At 35.5% G+C, this 25,319-nt stretch overlaps 1 protein-coding gene across 2 annotated transcripts in view; it reads left to right on the forward strand.

Moving 5' to 3' along the window:
* Positions 1 to 25,319, forward strand: part of FAT1 (FAT atypical cadherin 1) — a 120,652-nt gene that overhangs the window by 69,184 nt on the left and 26,149 nt on the right. For both annotated transcript variants that reach the window (XM_007432660.4, XM_015888834.3), the window contains exons 8-17: positions 801 to 1,076; positions 2,232 to 2,442; positions 4,404 to 8,468; positions 9,924 to 10,120; positions 11,312 to 11,465; positions 15,605 to 15,838; positions 16,449 to 16,838; positions 19,813 to 20,027; positions 20,354 to 20,491; positions 24,216 to 24,359. In XM_007432660.4, coding sequence (XP_007432722.2) covers positions 801 to 1,076; positions 2,232 to 2,442; positions 4,404 to 8,468; positions 9,924 to 10,120; positions 11,312 to 11,465; positions 15,605 to 15,838; positions 16,449 to 16,838; positions 19,813 to 20,027; positions 20,354 to 20,491; positions 24,216 to 24,359 — 6,024 coding nt within the window. The remainder of the gene's footprint in view (positions 1 to 800; positions 1,077 to 2,231; positions 2,443 to 4,403; positions 8,469 to 9,923; positions 10,121 to 11,311; positions 11,466 to 15,604; positions 15,839 to 16,448; positions 16,839 to 19,812; positions 20,028 to 20,353; positions 20,492 to 24,215; positions 24,360 to 25,319) is intronic.

The raw sequence follows: 25,319 nt of genomic DNA on the forward strand, positions 1-25,319 counted from the left end.
TCATTGTGTAATGTTATTTTATGTTAAGTCAGTGACTAAGATAAAGATTGATGCTACATGCATAGTACATATAGAAAAGGAACAAATTCAAGGCTTTCAATAATATTTGCAGTGTTAATTGTGGTTAATAAAGAAGAGATGGAAGGAAGCAAATACATGTAGTATAAGAATTCACTTTGATCCGTCCTTACATGAAAATTGCTATTAATAGTAAATGAAGAAAAACAGGCTTGAACATTTTGATCAATATACATGTGTGAAGGAATCTTACAAACCATGGTGATGTGTTGCTTTTCCTAGTCCAATGTTGAACTCTGCTGAAGTAATACAGATATTCTCACCTTCATAGGAAAGTAAAGTACCATTCCAAATTATATAATTGTATGAATTATATAGCACCAGCTGGAGTCATTGGATTGGGGTAGTAAATAATTTCTGCTAATTTAGTTGCTAAACATAATATACTGTAGTAGATACGACTCAAAAGGTCTGTCATGTGTTAAGGATACCATATTTTGTAAAAAGGCCAGTCCATCCCAAAAATAATTCTGCTGTTTAGAAGACAAAATAAGGATTATACTGACCATGCTCAGAATCTTGAAAACTTCTATAGTATGTGTATGGAGAATTTTTTCTTCTGCAACAGACTGATCATCTCTAAGATGTCTTGGTTTATATTGTCTTATATTTATATTGGCTTCTGTACCTTGTTTCCAGCATTTTTTCTGATTTCCTACAGGTTCTCATATTTGTGTCATCATGCTCTAGCTGCCATTTTTTGTTTTTGTGTCTCATTACAGGTGTACATTAAGGTAATAGATACAAATGATCACAGACCAGAATTTTCTCTGCTAGAATACCAAGTTGTTATAGCAGAAGACATATTGCCAGAGTCAGAAATTTTGCAAGTCACTGCCTCAGATAGAGATGAGAAGAATAAGCTGATTTATACTATGCAAAGTAGCATGGATCCTATCAGTCTTAAGAAGTTTCGCCTTGATCCTGTAACTGGCTCACTTTATACTGTTGAAAAGTTGGATCATGAAGTCATCCATCAACATGTGCTCACAGTGATGGTAAAGATCCATTGTGCTTGTTCTTTATCTGAAGTGCTAAACTTTGCCAGGAGTATGTGGATACAAATTTGAAAAGCAAATAATTAAATAAATGACTGCCTTTTCAGTGAAACAGTACCATTCATAAGCAGAAACTGAAATGACTACAGGTCAGCTACCTCTTACACTATACATAGCGCACATACCTTAACCATTTACATGTTTTATCTTAGGAAAGGTTTGTGTGGTGCTGTTTTGAATAGAGCAATGATACGTTTGGAAGAGTCAAGCCTTTTCTTAGTTCCTAGAATGCCTCTTCCCTTTTCAACACACACACACTGGCTTTCATCCAAACTGCACTTGAGCTTAACTCTGAGACTGAGCTGTAAACTAGATAGTCGTTTTTTAAAACATTGATTTTCCTGTGAGCTACTTAAGGTGGTCTTTGGCAACTTTTTCTCTGAATCCACAAGCCATGTGGGAGATGCTGACTTTAAGATATCCAAATTATAGGGCTGCCAACTCACTACAGCAATTCTGAGTGGCTAACATGGATAAAAGGGTTGTAATAATACTGACCTACTTGATAAGAGTCTTGTAACGTTTATTGAGATGACATATTTGAGATGTCAAACACCTTTTGAGATGATAAACACTTTTAAAACATAAAATACTACAAAAATGCCAGCTAATATTACCATTGCAGGGTTTTTTCTGCATTCAAGCCCTTGAATATTTTGCTCCATCATTTTTGTTTTGTCTTTTTTTTTTTTTTGGAAGCAATTTTACAATATTCTCATAGAGAGGACCAATTAGGAGGAAGGGCTTAACTATTATTACTCCTTTTCCCCATTTTCATTACTATCTCTCCCTTGCCTAATCTAACTAAGGTGATTTATATAAAAAGTCATCAGTACTGATCATAAGCTGATGAATTGTACACTAATATTAGATGCGCTCACCCACTCACAAAGGAAATAGGGAAAGTAGTAATATTTATTCTCTTGCATTGAATTTATTTGTACTAAGCAAAAACATTTCTGTAGGAAATGTTTATGATTTGCTCTACTCAGTAGTTTAGAGAATTTGTTTAGAATAAAATTGCATGTAAAAATCTTTTTTGCTGATTTGGATAAGATAATGTGATAATTGTTAATAATGTGCTAATTATTTTAGGTACGGGATCAAGATGTTCCTGTCAAGCGCAACTTTGCTAAAATCATCATTAATGTTAGTGATACAAATGATCATGCACCATATTTCACCAGTTCTTCTTATGAAGGCCAAGTATATGAGTCAGCAGCTGTTGGGTCCATGGTGGTTCAAGTTACAGCGTTAGATAAAGATAAAGGGGAAAATGCAGAAATCATATACTCCATAGAATCAGGTAAATTCCAATACTTTCAACATCATGTCATTTATTATCAGATGCTAGATTTAAGCTTAATGCTGTAAAGATTAAAGTATAGTAGTATAAAAATAAATACACACAGATTCCAACATGCAAATTGTGATCAGACTAGATTGTTCAAAATAGTGCAAGGCTTACTTTCAACAGGGTTTGATCTGAACTGCATTCATTTGTTTGTTTGCTTGATGATTTATGTAGCATGAATCAAAACAGTGTCCCCTTCCCACAAGAAAAATCCTAAGAGCCACAATCCAGCATAAAATTAACCATTGATTGATTTAACTGCCACTGTTTTAAATGTAGTTGAGTAATGGCAGATTGTTCAGTTATTTTTGAAGAAGTTAAAAAAAAAACATTAAAAATTGCAAGGAGATTCAAAATGTATTTCTCTAGGATACAAAACAATGATGAAATACATCTGGTAAGCTACTTTAAAAGGAAGTTCCATAAATCAAGAGACATCTCTGAAAATGACCTGTCTATCTAGAGTCAAATAGTTTTCTGTTTAGAGAGTGATGACCTTCAAAGCAATATATTTCCAACCAGTTCCTCACAGCACAGAAGATTATATGAAGGTTATATAAAGGAATCTTCTACCCACTTCTATAAAGTTTAGAACCCCAAACTTGAATTTAGGTTGGAATCTCTCAATCAAAAGGTATGAAAACCTACCATCCCATGTTACGTGCAACTAGTCTAGCAGAAAGGACACGCTCTTGAAATGAAAACTGTATCTGGTCAAATGCACGTTTTCCAGCTTCCTCCCTGTCATCCATTCTTTCCCTTACAAATTCTTCTTCCTTATTTATCCAAAGAACATTGTGGGAGGAAATGTTAAAACTTTCTCAACATTGTCTTTCTGGCATATTCAGCAACTGTACAGCTAAAGCATTAGGGCAAACATTTTAGGCATATGAAATGAACATTCCTTAAATGCTTGTAATGGCTTAAAGGATTAGTAATGGGATATTCTAAGAATGGCACTCTGTTTATGACATTCAGTGATAAAAAAGGAAAATATCAACAGCCTACCCAAATACATAATTTAAATATTTTAATAAAATCAGCCATGGTGAGGCGGTGGATTCAAAAGTTGATTGCTATGTTCTCTAATTAAAATATTAGGACAAATATTTGATGTCTTAATTTTATGGACTGTGGTACACACAGACTGTGTGAAATACCAGAGTACTTTCTGTCATTTAGAAGGGCCTATCTGCTCCTGCTTTATTCAGCAGTCAAAATGCAACTGCCTTTTCTTAAAGGAGAATGTTAATACAGTGCCTCAAGTCTATTCATTTTAGTCGGGAGTAATTTAGCTGAAAAAAATGTTTTAATTAAGCCATTGAAGTGTTTCGGATTCAAAAATAATGTCATAAAAGGACTACTAATGAACTATTAATTAAGCTTCAGTTGAGACTTGATCAAAGGAGGTTTGACTGCAATTCTGCAGGCTGGATATTTATGGAGAAATCAGTTTTGAAAATGTGACCACAAAAATTAACCTTCCTCCTCCAAAAATATTCTAGATTGCTGTCGGCTTACCAAAGCAGGGTCAGAAAACTCCATCCATCAGCAGCCCACTACATTCCTATTGTGGACATGGGGGCACAGGCCTTCCCATTGCTTATAGCCCACTTGATTGCTTCTTCTGACTGCATAAAATTTCAGGCACTTGCAGAATTCAGTTGCTTGCTGGGTACCAGCTGAGTGTTTAAATGCAAGACTGATTCTAAGGGGTTTGGGGGGGGGCGGTTACCTCAGCATAAAGTGCCATGGCATTTAAAGGACCACTGCACTTTATATTATTTGAATCCAATGATTTGGTGCATAGTAAGGTACAATTGTCAACCTATAGGTTTATCTAAATAAATCTTTTCATTTTTTCCCAGATCATTAATTTCTTGTCCTTCTGTTTTTCTTTCTCCCCCCAACAGGCAATATTAGGAATACTTTCAGTATCCATCCGGTCTTAGGTAGTATTACTACTGCAAAAGAATTGGATCGGAGGATTCAGGATGAGTATACTTTGATGGTGAAGGCAACAGATAAAGGGATCCCCCCAATGAATGAAGTCACATCTGTGCACATTTCAGTCACAATCTCTGACAATGCATTGCCCAAGTTCTCTTCCCAAGAATATTCCGCAGAAATCAGTGAAAGCAGCAGCATTGGCAGCTTCATAATCATGGTTATTGCATATAGCCAATCATCTGTAACATATGAAATAAAAGAGGGTAATATAGGTGATGTCTTCGCTATCAACTCACATTCTGGTGTTATCACCTCTCAGAAGATTCTTGATTTTGAAACCTTGCCTTTATATAGGCTTATTGTTCAGGGAACCAATATGGCTGGCCAGTCCACTAACACCACTGTATTGGTGCACCTTCGAGATGAGAATGATAACGCACCAACTTTTATGCAATCAGAATACACAGGACTCATCAGTGAATCTGCTTCAATTAGCAGTGTGGTTCTAACAGACAGGAATATGCCATTAGTGATTCGAGCTACCGATGCTGACAAAGATTCAAATGCTTTACTTGTCTATCAGATTGTTGAGCCATCTGCCCACAGATATTTTGCCATTGATTCTAGTACAGGAGCCATTCGTACAGTAATGACCTTGGATTATGAAGAAACCAATATTTTTCGCTTCTCTGTGCAAGTATATGATATGGGAATACCACGCTTATCTGCAGAATCTGCAGCCAATGTCACCATTTATGTAATTGACATCAATGATTGTCCTCCAGTGTTCTCTAGAGATCTATACGAAGCAACTGTTCTAGTGCCAACATATAAAGGAGTAAAAGTTGTCACAGTAAATGCAGACGATCCTGATTCAGAAGCCTTCTCACAACTCCTGTACTCTATCACTGAAGGCAATATTGGAGAAAAATTTTCAATCAATTCCAGGACTGGGTGGATAACTGTACAAAATACAACTCAGTTAAGAAGCAGGTATGAATTGACAATCAGAGCATCCGATGGCAGGTTTTCAAGCACCACATCTGTCAAAATTAATGTAAAAGAGAGCAAGGCAAGTCAGCTGAAATTCACACACAGTTCCTATAATGCTGTGGTCCAGGAAAATTCCACAGAAATCAGAACAATAGCCGTTATCACTGCTTTAGGGAATCAAATAAATGAGCCTTTGTTCTATCAGATTCTAAATCCAGATAGTCAATTTAAAATCAGTTATACTTCAGGAGTCCTTTCAACCACTGGAATACCATTTGACCGTGAGCAACAGGAATCTTTTGATATCGTGGTAGAAGTGACTGCAGAGCATAATCCATCCCTAATTGGACACCTTGTGGTAAAGGTCACTGTAGAGGACATAAATGATAATGCCCCTGTTTTTGTCAATCTTCCATATTATGCCACTGTTAAAATTGATACTGATGTTGGTGAAGTGATTCACTATGTCACTGCTGTAGACAACGACATTGGTAGAAATGGTGAAATACACTATTACTTCAAGGAACGCAGTGACCAATTCCAAATAGGGGAAACTGGTAAAATCACGCTCAGGAAACAGTTTGACCCAGACACGCTAAATAAAGAGTACTGTCTTACTGTGGTAGCCCAGGATAAAGGAGAGCCAAGTTTTTCTGCTGAAGTGACAGTTCCAATCACTGTGGTAAATAAAGCCATGCCAATATTTGAAAAAGCTTTCTATAGTGCAGAGATACCAGAAAATGTCCAGCTCCATAGTCCAGTTGTTCATGTGCAAGCGTATAGCCCAGAAGGGCTGAAAGTGTTTTATAGCATCACAGATGGTGATCCTTTTGATCAGTTTAGTATCAACTTCAATACTGGAGTTCTCAGTGTTATTGCTTCCTTAGATTTCGAGTCCCATCCTGCCTACAAATTGAGTATCCGGGCTACTGATTCATTGACAGGGGCCCATGCTGAAGTGTTTGTTGATATAATAATAGAAGACATCAATGATAATCCTCCTGTCTTTACAGAGCAAATATATGCTACCACAATTTCTGAGGCATCCATAATTGGAACATCTGTTGTACGTGTCAGGGCCACTGATGCCGATTCTGGAATAAACAGAAGGATTTCTTACCACTTGGTAGGAAACAGCAGCAAGAACAATGATTATTTTGTTATAGATAGCACTGGGCTCATTCTGACAGCAAGGAGTTTGGATTTTGAACAGGCTCGACAACACACATTGTTGATAAGAGCAATAGACAGTGGAATGCCTCCATTGAGCAGTGACATCGTGGTAACTGTTGATATAACAGACCTGAATGATAACCCACCAGTGTTTAACCAGCTGCTTTATGAAGCTAACGTCAGCGAATTGGCTCCCCATGGGCATTTTGTAATGTGTGTAAAGGCCTCAGATCCAGACAGTTCAGATGCAGAAAAGCTTGAATATTCCATAGTAACAGGCAATGATAACATGCATTTTGTTATCCATAGCAAGACTGGGGTCATCACGCTTTCAAACGTACATAGACAGACTCTGAAACCAATTTATCATCTCAATATATCTGTTTCTGATGGAGTCTTCCGAAGTTCAGCTCATGTTCTCATAAATGTGATTGGAGCCAATTTGCATAATCCTGTTTTCACTCAGAATGAATATGAGGTGGAACTAGCTGAAAATGCTCCATTGCATACCCTGGTGACAGAAGTCAAAGCTACAGACAAAGATACTGGCAGCTATGGTTCTATAACGTACCATATTATGAATGATTTTGCAAAAGACAGGTTTTATACTAATGAGAAGGGGCAAATATTTACCTTGGAAAAACTTGATCGTGAAACTCAAGCTGAAAAGGTAATCTTCATTAGGTTCATGGCCAAGGATGCTGGGGGGAAAGTGGCATTCTGCAGCATCAATGTCATACTTACTGATGTCAACGATAATGCTCCTCTGTTCCGAGCAACTGAGTATGAAGTAAATATTGGATCAGATGTTCCAAGAGGTACATCTGTTGTCAAAGTCTTGGCTTCCGATGCTGATGAAGGCTCTAATGCAGATATCACTTACACAATTGAAGCAGATTCTGAACATGTTCAGGAGAATTTAGAAATTGATCATTTGACTGGAGTAATAACCACAAAAGAAAGTTTAGTTGGATTAGAAAATCAGTTTCTTACTTTTTTTGTTAGAGCATTGGATGGTGGATCCCCACAAAAAGATTCTAGCGTCCCCCTCTATGTTAGAATACTCTCTCCTGAAATACGTCTGCCAAAATTTTCAGAACCATTTTATTCTTACACTCTTTCTGAAGATACTCCTATTGGGACTGAAATTGATATTATACGAGCAGCGCACACCCATACCTTGTCATATAGTCTTGTTAAAGGATATACACCTGAAAGAAATAGAGATGATTGTTTTGTGATAGACAAGCATAATGGAAGGCTGAAAGTTGAAAAAAGCCTTGATCATGAGATAACTAAATGGTACCAGTTTTCAGTGCTCGCATATTACATGAACGAAGATTATAAAGTTGTCTCTTCCGTAGACATCAGCATTCAAATCAAAGATGCAAATGATAACAAGCCAATCTTTGAGGCCAATCCTTATGAAGCATACTTTGTAGAAAATATGCCAGCTGGATCAAAAGTCATACAAGTAAAAGCAATGGATCAGGATTCTGGGAACAATGGACATATTACTTACAGGCTAGAGCCAATTCAGGATACTGAAATCATAGAGTCTTTTGGCATAAATCTGGAAACTGGCTGGATTACCACTCTAAGAGAGCTTGATCGAGAAAAGCAGGACAAATACCAAATTATTGTGGTGGCATCTGATGGTGCTGAAAAAATGCAGTTGTCCTCTACCACTGTCGTTGAAGTTTATGTAACTGATGTGAATGACAGCCCTCCTCACTTTACTGCAGAGATTTATAAAGGAACGGTCAGTGAAGATGATCCAGTTGGAGGAGTAATTGCTATAATAAGCACCACAGATGCTGATTCAGAATATTCTAATAGACAAGTCAACTATTTTATTACAGGTAAATATTTAGAAATACATTTAGACAGCTTTAGCTTTATATGCTTTATATAATGATTCCTTTTCATCTTAAATACATGTCCTTGCTTTATTTATGAGATTCACTGTCATGGAAGGAGGAAGATTTATTGTTCCGTAAGCTGTTTTATGACAAAGGTCTTGAAATATAAGGTCAAAAACCTGGTGCTATAGTGATATAAGAAACATAGAACATTAAATTAATGTGGCAGTCCTATATTGTTATTCCTATCCCTATTGTGAAGTCATTGTACTTAACGTTTCTTCACCCATGCTCATAAAATTAGTTGGTTCTGGCAAGCAGAGAAATGTACAGTATGCTAAAGCCATAAGTCAAGGGAAGTTAAGCTTTTAATATGAGTTGCTGTGGAGGAAGAAAAATAATGTAATGCATTATTGGCACGTTATGTGGAACCATCATGGTTTTTTAAAGTGTGACAACTTCAGATCTTCTGAGTTCTTCCACTATCCTGAATCTGATAATAAACTAGCAATTGTTCATTCAACAAACAATATTATAATTATAAAAATGATATAATTTTTATCATGGAACAATTAATTATATTGATTGTAAGAGTTCCATTACTTAAAAAATACCTTGAAGTAATCAATATATCTGTAAAATAAGTATCTCCAGTCCTGAATGTGTCTAGTATGTATTTAGCAATACTGGTATTTTTTCCCATCCACAATTATTGCCGGTTGGGTATACTATAAAGAAGGGATCAAAGCAGGGGATAGTTGAACTTTTTAAGTCCTCAACACTGTTTGGGTAGTAACAGCTTATAAGTCTGCATATTTGTTTGCCTTGCTTATTTAACAGTATGTAAATAACTCTTGATTTTATGGATTTGAAAAGAACCCATAAAGTTCTGTTAAGCAATTAATGCAATGTAAAACAATATTAAAAGGAAGGAATGTAGGAAAAACTGATCAACTTGGAATGCCTGGGAAAATAGAAGAAATATTTGTTATATCAAACAATGCATAACAATGATTTGAGAGAAACTTTCATACTCCTAAGAGTCTAAAGCGGTGTTTTTCAAACTTTGCTGGGGGATTCTGGGAGTTGAAGTCCACACATCTTAAAGTTGCCAAGTTTGAAAAACACCAGTCTAAAGCATTGGATACTGGTTCTCACATAGGTAAAACCATATACATACAAAGCATACTGAACCAGAATATAATCCTTGCATGTTTTGTCAAATATGCAGTTACAGTTTTTATTTAAAATTAATAAAATGCTCTAAATGTAATAAGGCTTATAATATCTTTATTTCAATTTATTACATGTGGGCTTTTTGACTGTAATAACTTTAAATGATTGATTTCCATTTATTGTGCATATATCTGCATAGTACCAGTTCATACTCATAAAATATTGCATATATTCATTTTTTTCATGGCATAATCATATGTTGTCTTATTAATTATTTAGGAGGTGATCCATTGGGACAGTTTGCTGTAGAAAACATACAAAATGAATGGAAAGTTTATGTCAGAAAACCTTTGGACAGAGAAGTAAAAGATAATTACCTTCTAAATATCACAGCCACTGATGGGATGTTCGCTGCTAAAGCAGTGGTAGAAGTAAAAGTCCTTGATTCAAATGACAATAGCCCTGTTTGTGAAAAGGTATTGACCTGGATTTTTGATAGATGTTTGTTTCTAACCTGAAAAACATGCTGCCAGTTTATGTTCAAACTGAATGATTACTTTGAAGAGTGGGAAAATACTCAGGTCCCACAAACATTTTTAGTCTGTATGTCTGCTAATAGTAACTTATATTAATTACATCCAGGGAGTTAATCTGATGATGTTCAGGAAGCTATTTAAGACCTAACTCTTATCCCAGGCTTTGGGATAGGTTGGTGGCTGAACCTCTGTTGGATTGGAGGTGGGGTGGGGGGGTTGGTTTATGTATTTGGTGTCAGGCCACTTATGATTTTTTTTTTCCTGACTTTTAATTGTAAGCTGATCAGAATCATTGAGAGACTTGCACAGTATTCAGAAAGGCGTAAGAATGTATAATTTTAAAAAAACAGTTAAAAGTTTAAAAACTACTAAGGATGCTGTTGTTTTCTGGAGCAATCTTCCCCAACCTGGTACCAGGGAGAAGTGTTGAGACTTCCTGTAATTCCTGACAGTCATTCATATTGTTTGAAAATTATAGGACTTGTAGAAAAGGACCACATGGAGGAGGACTGAAGAGCTTTGTCATAATTTTAACATAGATATGGGAAATTTTTGGAAGGTCAGGAACCATTCCTTAGGTTCCCCCCCGCCCTGCCCCCCCAAGTCTCCAAAACCAGTAGTAACACAGTACTTGCTACTGAAAGAGACAGGGCTGGATTTTCACCTTGTTTTATTTTCTGTTTTTCTGTTCTGTTTTGTTACTCTCCTTCATTTTTCAACTAATGTTAAAAATCTGTGTGGCTTCATATGTCGGATTTTTTTTTTCTGGTGATTTTCTTTCTGCTGTTGCATGTTGATTTGCTGCCAAATTTTGCAGGCAATAACTCAGTTATTGGGACTGCATTAAAACATTTGAGGATCATGTTTAGTCCATGGGCCCATATGTGCATACCTCTATTCTGCTTAATGCCCAGGTAGTGGCAAATATTTTACTTGACGTTCTTTATAACATGAATCAGAACTATGAGGAATCCTAGAAGTAGAACATGTTGGAGTAAGTTTTAGCTATTTTTACACTTTGTCACATTTTAAAATCTTGTAACATCTGATCTTAATAATGTTATCTCTCTTAGTCTATATCTTAATTCCTTAATGTATTTTTACTCGCTATTATCTTACAAATGCTTTTAGGCCTTGTACACAGAGACTGTTCCAGAAGATTCCCCACCAGGCAAATTCATCATGCAAGTCATGGCCACAGATGCAGATATTCGTTCCAATGCAGAAATAACTTACACATTATATGGTGCTGGAACAGAAGACTTCAGACTCAGTCCAGACACAGGTAGTATTTAGAGGATTTAAGCTTTCAGTGAAATCTTAGCCCTTCTTTATGGTTGATAGATGTTTGCGTACTTGGCTCTCTGCTGGCTTAGGCAAGAGAGGGCCACCATGAACGAGCTCCTCGTGAGTTGGGCGGAACAGTTATTGAGTGTGGTTCTCCTGCCACTTGTAGCTACCAGAGACACTGTAATGATGGCAGTCCAGGAATGGAGGGTGGAGCAGTGAACTTTGGAATCATTAACACTTCTCTGTTCTCCTAAACAGTCTTAATTTGAGTCTGTCAATTATGCTGTTGGTAAGTCTGCTATAGCTAAAATCAGGAATGCAGAATCCACCTAGCAGAAAAGCCAAACAAAGCAAACACGTTTGCTGCCCTTGCCAGCAATCAAGTGCATTAAGATGTTGCTGACAGGTGCTAGGTTCACATTCCCATGGCCCACCTTTTAGGGATCTTATATACTTACAAGTATATAAGCCCAATACTTATGGGCTTATTCCATAATTAGTGACTTTAAGATTGTACAAGTAGTCCCCAGTTTAAGAATGAGTTCCATTCCCAAAGTTTGCCTGTAAGTCAAATTTGTATGTAAGCTGGAACAGTATTGTATAATACTAAGTAGTATTGTATAATTAATACTGTACAAACCATTGTGTATTTAATTTGAATCATTGTGCTACAATATTCGAATTTTGCTATAGTAGCTCTGTTCATAACTATGGGTCTTCCTTGAACTGGGCATTCTTAAACCCAGGGACTACCTGTATTTTGATTAGTTTAATATGGACAATTTAGTATCATTTTATACTTGTCAGTTATTTTAGCTGTTGGTGTTTTGAATTACTGTTATTCCAGAATTACTGCTGGATGGATTTGATTTGCAAACTGTAATTTATTAATTATTTATTATGCTTGTGTTCTACTCTTTCGCAAGGAGCTCAGCATTAGACTGATAATTAGTCATTGATCTCAGTGAGATTTTTAGTTGAGTGGGAATTTGAATTGTGGATTCCCAAAGCCTTAATCATTCTATCATACTACCTAAAAGCTGATAATATTGTTCATTTTTATAAAGATAAAATATTCAGTGCAGTATTTGTTACATTATGCACTATCTTTGTCTACATACATAACTTGGGGAAAAAAATCTTGTTTCTGTTGATTTGACTGTTAACCATCAAATATCACAAAGCTATCCAAGGAACTTTAAGTCAGTTTTCTCCAACATGGCTTTCTTCGGTTGGCTGTGACTTCAGTCTCGTTTTTGATGAGCTGTCTAGTTTTGGGTAGTGGGAATTATATTAATACATATCAACTGAGCATTAGAAAAGTTGTTACATAAAAATGTTTTTTCATCACCACTATATTTTTTCTACATAGTTTTGTCAATCCTACTAGTCATTGTTGGTTCCTCTTACAGAATGCTAGATTTGATAGCCAGCCTCATTCTCAAGTAGGAAATTAGAACAACTAAACCAGTTTAAGGTCAGAAGATATTCCAAAAGCTCTTGAGTGACTACACTACAACAGATCACAGGTCCTGATGGCATCTATCCAAGAGTTCTTAAAGAAGTAAAGCATGAAATTGCTGGCTTCCTAGCAAGAATATATAACAAATAAGCTCAGTGCCAGAGGCTGGATGGTAGCCAATATGACACCAACTTTTTATAAGGAACAATGGGTGATACTGGAAATTATAGTGAAATCACCTTTATGTCTGTTCCAGGCAAATTGATATAAACCGTGATTAGAGAAAAAACAACTATGCATAGAGGAACAAGTGTTGCTAAGGGAAAATCAACATAGTTCTGCAAAGGAAATTCTTAACCAAACTTTTAGAGCTTTTGTTTGTTTTGTTTTGTTTTTTTTTAATGTTATCAGGCACATGGATGGAGGTGACACTACACACTTTTTATACTTAGATTTTCAGAAAGCCTTTTGACAAAGATCCTTATCAGGCTCTTAAATAATTCATAGCTGATTAAAATTGAAAGCAAAGAGCAGGTAAACGGATATCAATGGAGGGAAGTAAAAAGTGGAGTTCTGCAAAGATTTTGTTGGCCTTTGTGCTCCTTAACCTATTTGTAAATGTTATTGACAAGGAGTAAGCAATGCCAGCCAGTTTGTGGATGATACTAAACTATTCAGTATGGTAATAACTAAAATGAAATTGAAGATATTCAGAAGATCTCTTTAAGCTGGTTGAATGATCAACCAAATGATAAATGCAATTCAAATTAAGAGAAAAACTCCTCCTAGTCCCATACTTCTGGGAGGTAGGAACTGCTGTTTCTCAGTAGTAGCATCACTGTTTGGAATAGTCTCACACTGGAAATTAAGCTGGCCCCTTCCTTGGTAGGTTTTAGGAAGATCTTAACAGCTATTTTGGAAAGCATGATCTTCCTGCACCCCACCTTTTATGTTCATACTTACATTATGTTATGCCATGGGCATTTCAGTTTAGTGGTTGCATGGTGGTTTTACACGCTGCTAATAGCGAGAAGCAGCATAGAATCGGTTTTGCCCTTACTAGGACTAATCAGGTTCACACAACCATTATACTTAGCATTAGAATTTAAGTGCTTCAACCCCTCCTACCAGGAATTAAAGTCTTACGCCATTGTGTTTTATACTGTTAGAATTTTATAAGTTCTAATGGCCCTGGCTGTCAAAGATTTGCAGGATGGAAGATAAGGAAAATCTAATAAGGAATATGTACCACTTAGTGATTGAATTGTAATTTTTAAATGTCCTGTGAATGTTTTCATATTTTCCTTACGTCGTATGAGCTCCCAAGAGTTGTCAAATTGCAGCAGGATATCAATGTAACAGATAAATAAAGTCTAGTTCCCATATTTGAAAAAGGGTACAATAGAGCTGGAAAAAGTAAAGAAGAGAAGAACCTATGATTAAGAGCTCAAACATCTTTCCCATCAGAAAAGTCTGAAAAGATTAGAATTCTAAAATTGGGGGGGGGGGGAGGCAGCTAAAGATGGGAAATTATCAGGGTGCATAAATTCCAAGATGGAGAAAGTAGACATAATTTTTCATCTCTCTGTCAAAAAACTAGGCCCAGCCAATGGAGCCAATTGGAATAAGGTTTTGAACAGACAAATGAAAGCACTTCTTCACATAGCCCTTAATTAATCTATGGAATGCATAGTAGTAGTTGTCACAGCCTGTCGCTTGGACTGCTTTAAAATTTCAGAGATTTATGAGGGACAATCAGTTTTCAAGACTCAACACTTGGGCCAACATGCCTCCAAATACTACATATAAGGGAACAACTGTGGGAAAGGGGTATGTCTCCATCTTTTGTGAGCACCCAAGAGGCACACAAAATACTGGATTAAGATGGGCTTTCACCCATATGATGGCTGTTTTTATGTTCTTACCTAATTTCTGAAATCAGTTTCATGGCCTCTTAATATGTTATATCTGATCCCTTTAAGACAGTGTTGTCCAAACTTGGCCACTTTAAGATGAGTGGACTTCAACTCCCAGAATTCCCCAGCCAGCCATGTTTGGACAACACTGCTTTAAGGGAAAAGGCACAGTTGCATGCATTTAGACCATCAAAAGTTTTGAAACTAAACATGTATTTCCCATTATTTATATACTGCCATAATTGCACATCTTTAGACTGTTCATATACCTGAATCAACCATATCATAACACTTGTTAAAAGCAATTCAAAATTAAAGTAGCATCCTGCCAGACGGATGACAGACAAAGCACAGATATTAATCTCCCAAAGCTTGTTGAAGCAGGTTTCTGGAAGTTGACTAAACAGAAACCAATTACATTGGGAGGAGGGATTTATTCCAAAGAGTGGGGCAGGAATGGAGAAGCAGTGTTTCTGGGTCCTCATCCTTTCACCTCTCTGAATGAGGCTGCCAAGAACATGATCAGAACAAATAAAGTCAGGTTGGACAAAATGATCCTGTAAATATCTTGGACCCATGCTCTATATAATAATATAAATATAGTCTTCATGAAATTATGCCATGAAGGCATTATTTCATACATCGCCATGTGTGTCCATTTGTAAGATTGTTTTTTAAATGAATTTCAAATCTTTAAGTATTTAGTTTCTAAACTCATTTGTTTCTATTCCTTTGGTTTTGTTGCTTCATGTATAGGTGAGCTGAAAACATTAGCAGCCCTTGATCGTGAGCAAAGATCTGTATATTCCTTTATGGTCAAGGCTTCAGATGCAGGAGGAAGATTTTGCCAGTCTAATATTATCCTCAGTATAGAAGATGTAAATGATAACCCTCCAGAGTTTACTGCGGAAACGTATTCCATCACAGTGTTTGAAAACACTGAATTGAACACTCTGTTGACAAGAGTTCATGCTACTGATGCAGATACAGGTATGATGTATATAATAACATTTCTGAAACAAAGCTCTACTATTTATGCATTAGTTTACTTGTTATATTTTGTCGCTCTTACCTCTTTTTATGATACAGTGTCTGTATATACAAATGTCGATGTTGCTGAGCATAATCTTTCTCACAACTTCCAGCCGACAGCCAGTGCCTGTGCTGAATTTGGGGTGTATCTTACTTTATATAAGATCAAGTATTGTTATCCAGAATCTTCTAGTGGAATCTTCTAGTGGAAAATCTTCTAGTGGAAAAACTGAATCCTTAGAGGAGAAAGACATATTCACTATAGTAGTATAAATGTAGGTCCTGTGGTTATGAATGAATAGCATATAATTTAACTAGAGCTGTGGGCAATCAATCCATCTAGACTAAATACTACGGATCAGTGTGCATGCACTGAATATATACATGCATTTTGGAAAAAAAAATTAGGGTAAGTTATGTAAACATTTGTATTGTATATCATTTGACCCTGGCAGAAAGCTATATAGTAAAATCTGAAAGAATCAATTTTCATTATTTTCTGCATTAACCAAAGAGATTCATTTGGAAATACTGTAAGGAGCCTTGATTTGCTGTTTTTTGATTGTAGGTTTAAATCAGAAGATTCACTATTCTCTGCTAACACATGCAGATGGGCAGTTTTCTATTGATGAATTATCTGGGATTGTTCAGTTGAAAAAGCCCTTAGATCGGGAATTACAGGCAATGTATTCTTTAATACTGAAAGCTGAAGATGAAGGTTCACCAAGGAAGCTGTCTTCTACTGCTACTCTTGTGGTGTCTGTTCTGGATATAAATGACAATCCACCTGTCTTTGAGTATAAGGAATACAGTGCAACTGTCTCAGAAGATGCAGTAGTTGGAATGGAAGTTCTTCAGGTCTACGCTGCTAGTCGGGATATTGAAGCCAATGCTGAAATCACCTATTCCATAATCAGTGGAAATGAACATGGAAAATTCAGTATCGATTCAAAAACAGGTAATTACTAACGTAACTACTAATAAGTAAGGAAGAATTACTAGAGTTAATAACTATGCATAGGTGTATGTTTTTTTTTTAATCCTGCATTCTTTCCTATAATGTGTTGTGTTGATGGACACAATATCTCATTTTATTCAAAAAAAAAACATGAAAGAGATAGAAACATTAAGGGTAAAAGGGTTGGGCAAATTATCATGCTTAATTTTTTTGCTTTTTCAAAAGGTTCATTTTGATATCCTTCACAATGAGGGTTCAGTTCTATGTGATACATTCCTTTTGAAAATAATGCAGGTCCAAAATACTCTAATTTACTGGGTGTGGAAATGATACATGCTCTCACTTTGTCAGTTGTGTAATACTATGATATTTCAGTAATTTTCAATCATAGGCTGGTTATATGAAAAAATGTCCAAAAGATAAACAAACTGGCATATGTTTGAATACAGGTAGTCTTCACTTAACGACCCTAATTGGGACCAGCAGCTCCACCACTAAGCAAAGCGGTTGCTAAGTGGGAAATCACATGACCGCCACTGTGCTTTCCAACTGGAAAGAGACAAGACTAGTCAGTTCCACACCTTCAGCTTTTGTTTGCCTCCTAACCACTCCCCCACCCTTTGCAATGCTCAAGGGCCTGCTTACTGTCTTGTACACATCGAAAGCAATGCAATCACATCAGTAGCCCAGGGCTGGGAGATGTAGACACACTATGCAAACAGCTTACTCTCTTGCAATCCCTTCCTCTTCAATCTCTCTGCTCTGCAGGGAGGGAAGCGATTTCTTCAATCTCTCCTTTAGCTGACCCTTTCCCCCCACCTCGCAGAGCAGAGAGATTGGAGAGGAAGAGAGTAAGCTGTTTGCTCTTCTCTGCATCAAAAGCAGTGCAATTGCGCTGGCAGCCCGGGGCTGGGAGCCTTAGGCGTACTACGTAAACAGCTTATAGTACTCTCTTGAAATCTCTTCTCCAATCTCTCTGCTTTGCAATGGTGGGGGACAGAAAAAAAAGCAAGCGATTTCTGTAGGCAATTTCTCCTTTGCCTGACCTTTTCCCACTGCTGAAAAAAATCACAGGTCAGGCACAGAACAACGCGTACTGACTGTAATGGTGATCACGTGACAGGGAAGCTGTAAAGATCGTAAATGATCATAAATTAGCCATAAAAAAATTTTTCAGCACCATGTAGTTTCAAACGGTTGCTGAACAAGTGGCTGGTAAGTGAGGACTACCTGTTAATGATGGTTAAATACAGAGTTAATCATGCTTAGATTGGCTCACTGAAATCAGGAAACTAGATTAGTAATGATTTGTGCTTGTCTGCAAAGACAAATTTTGTTAGCTCTGAAACAATTTTTCTTAAAATGTGGTCCTAAGGCCGCTTGGGGTCCCCCAAGACCCTCTCACGGGTCCTCAAAATCAAAATTATTTGTGAGCCTGTGTTGAAAAATAATACTGCTGGGAGTTGGGTGGCATATAAATCTAAATTATTATTATTATTATTATTATTATTATTATTACAATATTAAAATCCCATCAGTCATGAGAAGGGGTTTTAATTTCAATTTTTAATACAGTAAATATCAACAAATGTAACCCATACAAACAAAAGCTCTTTGGGGGTTCTCCATAATTTTTAAAAGTGGGAAGGGCTCCTGAGATAAAAACATTCAAGAAACACTGCTCTTGACTATTAAACAGCATGGGAATAAGTAGAAATAGAGTATATCATATAGAAAACCAAAAAAAAGAGAAAAACTGGTTGAAAATGTTATCAGAAACTAAACAAGCAAATATGACCAAATGTCTTGAAAATCCTTTTCTGTGTATGTATGTATAAAATGTGTATAAAAGTATAAAATGTATAAAAGTATAGCATTTTATAAAAGTATAAAAAAAGTGTAAAATGTGTATAAAAGTATAAAAGTTCAAGCATAGGCAGGGAACATATATCCAAAGTGCTATGATAATCAGGCATTAATATATCCTTCCAATTTTGTATAATTATTCTGTGGGCTACATCCAAGCTTGAACAATCTGCCGTAATACTTGGTATGTTGATAAATTCTGTATATAACAGATGCTTAGGAAACGTAGAGAAAAATTATCATTGTAAGGTCATATTAGTAAGCTGGTGAAATCTTTATCAAAATATATGGAAGAAGCCACAACTCCCAAGTTATATTTCCAGCAACAAGAGAATTGTAACCAACTTCTTTGAGGTGTGAAATAAGTTTTTATGTTATGTTAATTTCATTTTAAGAACAAAGGAAGCTTGCCTCAAAGCTTTCAAGCAACTTGTCATTTATTTAAAAAGATAGAACATTCGACTTAATAATTTTAAAGAACATGTACATAATTAACACCAATTTATATCCAGCTTAGTAATGCCAGCATGACAACACATAGACTATAATTACGCAAATGTTGTCATGTACTTATGTCCTGACATCTGCAAGTAGGAAAGTTGGAGCCATTGTGTGACATGTCACAGTTGCTCCCCTTGGACTCACTGCATGGACACTCATGCACACCTTACATTTAGAGATTAGAGATAGATTTGATTACAATGAGTGAAAGATTGAAATCCTGTTACAAAAACTGTCTTTCAGAATTCACAGGAGTAATAGATGTGGGGAGTTATAGATCAACAACATCTGAAGGGCCGTCCTTGATTACCCTCCCTTGTTTTGCTTGCTTTTAACATTTATTTATTGCATACTGATTGGTGGCTTTTTAGGATAAATGCATCATAGAAACAATACTAATTCTATTGGGAATATTATGAAAATTATCAGCCATAAAACATGCCTTATGTTCATGAGCAGTTATTTTCATCTCTTTCCCATGTTACAAAGCAAAGACATTTTAAACTTAAAACCAATTCTAAATCTGAAATAATTTATGAAGCAATTTGAGATGTATAATTGTCACTATATTTGCTTTAACTATTGGCATCGCTTATTTTTTTCCTAGGTGGAATTTTTATTATTGGAAGCCTTGATTATGAAATTTCCCCTGAGCATTATCTCATGGTGGAAGCCACTGATGGAGGAACACCTTCACTAAGTGATGTTGTAACAGTGAATATAAACGTAACTGATATCAATGATAATACTCCAGTATTCAGTCAAGAGACTTATACAGCAGTAATCAGTGAAGATGCAGAGGTTGAACAATCAGTTATCACAGTATGTACTTCCATCCCCAGCTTTCCTGAGCTAATTAATTAATTAAATAAATAAATAAATAATTCTGTTTAAAGGGCATTGTGTGAGAGAATAATGCCATTCTATATTTGCTAATTCTTTAAAGTATTATTTAAAAGTGAGGATAAAGAATACCATAACGTCCAAAGTATTGATTCTGCAATATGATTGCATTTTTAATTAAAGACAGATTGGTTTAAATAAGACTTAATGAATCTGGAAAATGTTTATCTGAAAAGTTAAACAATTTGAGAGAACATCACTGTCTACTTGGCTTGGTTTTAATTGAGAAATTATATGTCTTTTAGATTCTTGCAGCTGATGCTGATGGTCCTTTGAACAACCGCATTCAGTACTCTATTATAGATGGCAACCAAGGAAGCCCTTTCACAATTGATCCTACCTTGGGGGAAGTTAAAGTGGCTAAACCTCTCGACAGAGAAAAAGTAGGGTCCTATGTTTTAAGATTATGTTTGCAATTTTTTGAACAGTATTGCTAGATATTATCTATTAGTTTCAATTAATGTTTTGTAAGAATACGCTTAATATGAGAAAACACAGAAGCTTGAATAAGCCAGTTAGAAGAGAGTTTTCTCCAAGCTTTTTCTTCAACGGAGGGCAAAGATGTCTATCTGAAAGTCATATCCTTTGGCTTGGCTAGGAAGTCATTCTTTCTATATGTGCTAGTAGTCAGTGGTACTACAGGTACTGCATTCCTGGTTAATACGGTTTTATTGCAAAAGGATCAGATTACTATGGAAGGGTATAGACATCATAAAATCAGTCCACCAAATCATAGTTTTTGAGCAAAGAAGTCAAAATAAAAGCCCACCATTCTGCAAGAAAACGATCTTGCCCAGTTGTAATTAAATTCCTCAGATCAATAAGCCAAGATAATATTTTGTAACCCTTTACAGATAACTTGTTTGGAATATACTTGCATGAAGATAATTGTAGAGCAGAAACTTCCCACCGAGAAAAAAGGACCATCTGCGATAACTGTTGTGAAAATTATGTATACACACACAGACTATTTCTTGTGCCTCTCTTATAAATATTGTCAAGTTGACCAATCTGTTGTCTCATGAGACACTATGATTATCTTGTTTAGATCATTTAGTATCTTTATGAAGATACTCATTTTCTTCATGATTAAACACATGGCTGAACAAGAAATTTCAAAAGTTCACAAAGTTCCATATTATAAACTTTTTGCTTCTTGGGAATGTTGAGTAGGTCATGAAATAAAATAACTAGCAGTGTCATCAATATCAGCTCCCTTAAAGCTTTCAGTTGCAAGCTTTTATGCCAGTAACTTTTCCAAAAGATGGGCATAGGCACTTTTTTTTTTCTGACAGTGGGCTTTTAAAGCCATTATTCTCTCCAGAATTCAAAGCTTTATTGAAGGAAAACTAAATAATTTTTTTAATTATTATATTTATTGAAATGTTCATATAATAATAACAAACCAAAAGGAAAAAAACCAGAAAAGTGCTAAAAAAGACATTGAAAATCAAAGATAAAAAACATATAGATGACTTCCAGCCTTCTTTTCAATAGGTTACATTCTTATTGTCTCTCCTCCCTCTTAAATATTTTACAAGTCCTTTTACCCCTTTGTTTAGTCCTCATGTTTCTTAGTCTTCAGATCCATAAATCTTCAATTCATTTTCTTCTTCTTTCAGCAAAAAGTTCATATAAGGTTCCAGTCTTTCAAAAAAGTTTTGGAAAACTAAGATTCATAGTTTTTATCAAATAAGAACATTAAATAAATAATCAGAAAAAGAGATTTTCTCTGAAGTTAAGAAGAGTCCAGAGTTGCTGTGAGGAAATCTCCATCTGAACTGGGTGTCCACAAAGATTTTCTGAATATTGAGAGAATGGAGATCAAACTCATTTTCTAAGGAAGCTACAACCAACTTAAGAAAAAGCTTTCTCTGGACTTCTGGGGGAGATATGGCTAAGTGAAGACAGCTCTCCAAGAGCAGAGCCACGACACCCGCAGCAAAGACCAAGGAACTGTTGAGCAGACCAATTCCTTGGAACCTCTACAGATAAGGAGAGGATGGGAGATCACCCACATGTGCTCTGGAGGGCTGCTTCTTGTGAGGAGACCACAGGACAGCAGTTTTCTGAGAGTTTGGGCACCGGGACATAATTAGGTTAGCCATCTTGCTCACAACGGTAGTGGAGACTTTTAAAGGACTCTAAGTTTGCAAATCTCACTTTCTAATCGCTTTTGAGAATTGCTCATTAACTACTTCTAAGCTATTAGAGACCTTCAGAACAACAAGTTTGAAAATGCCGGGTGAGTCTGCCTTCAATCCTGGACAAAAGAAAATTTTAATCATAAGCTTAAGAATTTAAAGAATCTGAAATAAATAGCAAAAAGCTAAATAAGATTTTGACCTTATAAAGTTGTAAACATACTAAGGATCCAGATAAAATTGGAATATTGAAACTTTTACAATAAGATTTTGGAATTAATTATGAAGAACAAACAGCTTCTTGTGGGAAATAGATCCTGTTCTGGTTTTTACAAGTTATAATAAAAATAAGCAATTTTATGATTTCAAAAATTGGACACCAGATGGGACTAAAAATTTTGGGTAGAGGAAAGATATACAAACCTATGAAATGATGCAAAACATTATAACAGTAAAAATACTGAAGGAGACTTTTGAAGAATGGAATCAGAAAATAGTAGCCACGATGTCAGTAATGATGTCTGCTTCTCTGGATAGACTATGTCCAAAAGATGTTATTGAAGAAATGACAGATATAGAACAAATTTTATCTGACAAGATAAAGATGGTATCGAAAGTGAATTTACAACTGACAGGCCAAGAGAATGACTTAGAAAAGAATGTTTCACTGGATCTACAAAAGAAAGTGGATGAGGTTTTAAAATTTAAAAGGGAAATACAAATGACAAACCAAGAGAGGGACCTGGATTTTTTTTTTTTTATTACTGGATTTACAAAAGAGGCTTTTATTTACAAAATAGGCTTGAAGAACTCTGCAGTGAGACAAAGAAGAAATGAAGACAAATCAAATCCTCCAACAATATTTGGAATGAACTAAAGATTAAGATTGTTAGAAGTAAAAGGAAAGAATATAACATTGGTTTATTTGATCACGGTTAAAACAAGATATGTTGTTACTTCTGGCAATCCTTTATGGACTTTCTGCTGACACCTGGACTAAAAAGATGGTGTTTTATGGATTTGTTTATAGATAAGAGATGGGATATGGATGAAGAGATAAATGTTTATAACCTTAGAGGGGATGAAGTGTTACTAAATTTGTTTATACTTGTTGTGATGAAGGTTGGAAGTCACTTCTTTATTTTTTTTCTCTCTATTCTTTTTTGTTTCTTGTTTTTTTTATTTTTCTTTGTACTTTTTACTCATTTCTGTTCTCTTTTCTTTAAGTTTAGTTTGTATTAGATTTTACTATTATAATCAAAATTCTTAATAAAAATATTCCTATATAAAAAAAAGAAAATACTTTCTCTGACATACCAGATAGAGGAGCCTATTAAACTAAGAGCATTTTCTAAAGGTTTTTCCTGCCAATCTTAATAGCCAGGCTAGTTTATAACAGGAAAGATGGTCCTTCAGATAGTCAGGCCCTAAGCAATTTAGAGGTTTAACTGTTAATCCAAGTAGTTTAAATAATGCCTTGTAAGCAGTTGCCAATCAGTACAAATATTTAATACAAGCATAATGTGATCTTCGTAGCTTATACTAATTAGTACTCTTGCTGCTAGATTTTGTATTAATTGCACTTCAATGGTCAAAATAGATTAATGTTGGGGAGGTTTGTAGCATATTACTAAAACTGGTTTATAAAATACAGGCCAGGGTATCTGAACTGGCCCTATTGAAAAAGTTGTCTCTTGGAAAGAGCAAAATTACAATTAAGTTATGTTGTTTGTTGTGCATAGTTTATATTTTAATAGACAGGTGCTTATGTCCAAATCATGTTTGTAAAGCAACTAGCATTGTTTATCTCCAGATGCTGTGTTGTTCATTTATGATCTGTCTGTACAAAATTTCTTAATGCAAAAGGTAGAGAATGTGTGGATTCCAATTTTATGTGGATTCCAATATTATTTTTCTTATATCAAAAAATGTAGCCTAATTGTGTTAATATTTTTCTCTGAAGATTTCAGGTTACACTTTGACAGTTCAAGCATCAGACAATGGATACCCACCAAGAAGCAACACAACTACAGTCAATATTGATGTATCTGATGTAAATGATAATCCGCCCTTGTTTTCAAAGGAAAATTATAGCATTATTATCCAGGTAATTCATATATATTATATTGTAGCACATGATGCCTGCTGTTTGTTTTCTATATTATTGGAAAACTGTTACTTATAATGTAATATAATTCAGCCATTAGACGACTGTAAAACATTTGAATAAATTCCCACTGAAACTTGATCAATCCCAAGGTTCTGGGTTTAGATAAAGATGTCTTTTGATTGCATATGGATTTTTGGAGTTGATAAATGAACTCTCTCTAATAATGCTAACAAATTAAGAGTTCCCTTTCTTGATTCCATGGCCTAAGGAAAGAAATCAAGAAAGTCCTTATCCTGGTTTTTTTAAGGAGGTGCACATTGGCACTGCGCTGCTTCCATTTTCTTCAAAAATTCTGTAGGAAAATGGGGAGAATCCTTTGTCTTTCATAGATGCCTCTGACCGTATTACAGGGTTGGGGAGAATCAGCAAAGCAGTGCTTGACACTTTTATGTAAGTTCATCTTGCAAATGGAAGCCATTCTTTCTGATTCTTTTGGGAGGGCAGAAATTCACAAATTTAGTTTTGCCAACATGAGAAATCTAGCCCTTCTTTTGCTTTCTACAGAAACAAACAAATCATAGCCTAATTGAAAGGGAAAGAAACTATTGCAGTTCAATGAACTGATTTTTCTGATTCAGTAAAAATAAGTCACTGGAAATCAGTGATTAACAAATAAAATTATGGTAAATGTTAATCAGTTTGCAGGTTCATACTTAAAATTAGTCTGTTAAAGCTTTGTTGATATTCTCAAGTACAAAGCAACTAGTCAAATACATTTTACAGTTTCGTCTGAAGGCTGTTGATGAAGATTCTCAGTCATCCAGGTGGAATTATCTGGAGGCTGGTTTTAATGTTGGAATTTGCAATACTCAAAAAGTTGGCAAAAGATAATAGTAATGTTTATTGACAACAATTGACAAATTCTTTTTAAAATACAAATCCAAAGCTTTAAAAAAA

Source organism: Python bivittatus, unplaced genomic scaffold (assembly GCF_059951505.1).
Source record: "Python bivittatus isolate LINGU-HERP-01145 unplaced genomic scaffold, Pbiv_v1 ctg000070_np1212, whole genome shotgun sequence".
Taxonomy (NCBI): Eukaryota; Metazoa; Chordata; class Lepidosauria; order Squamata; family Pythonidae; genus Python; species Python bivittatus.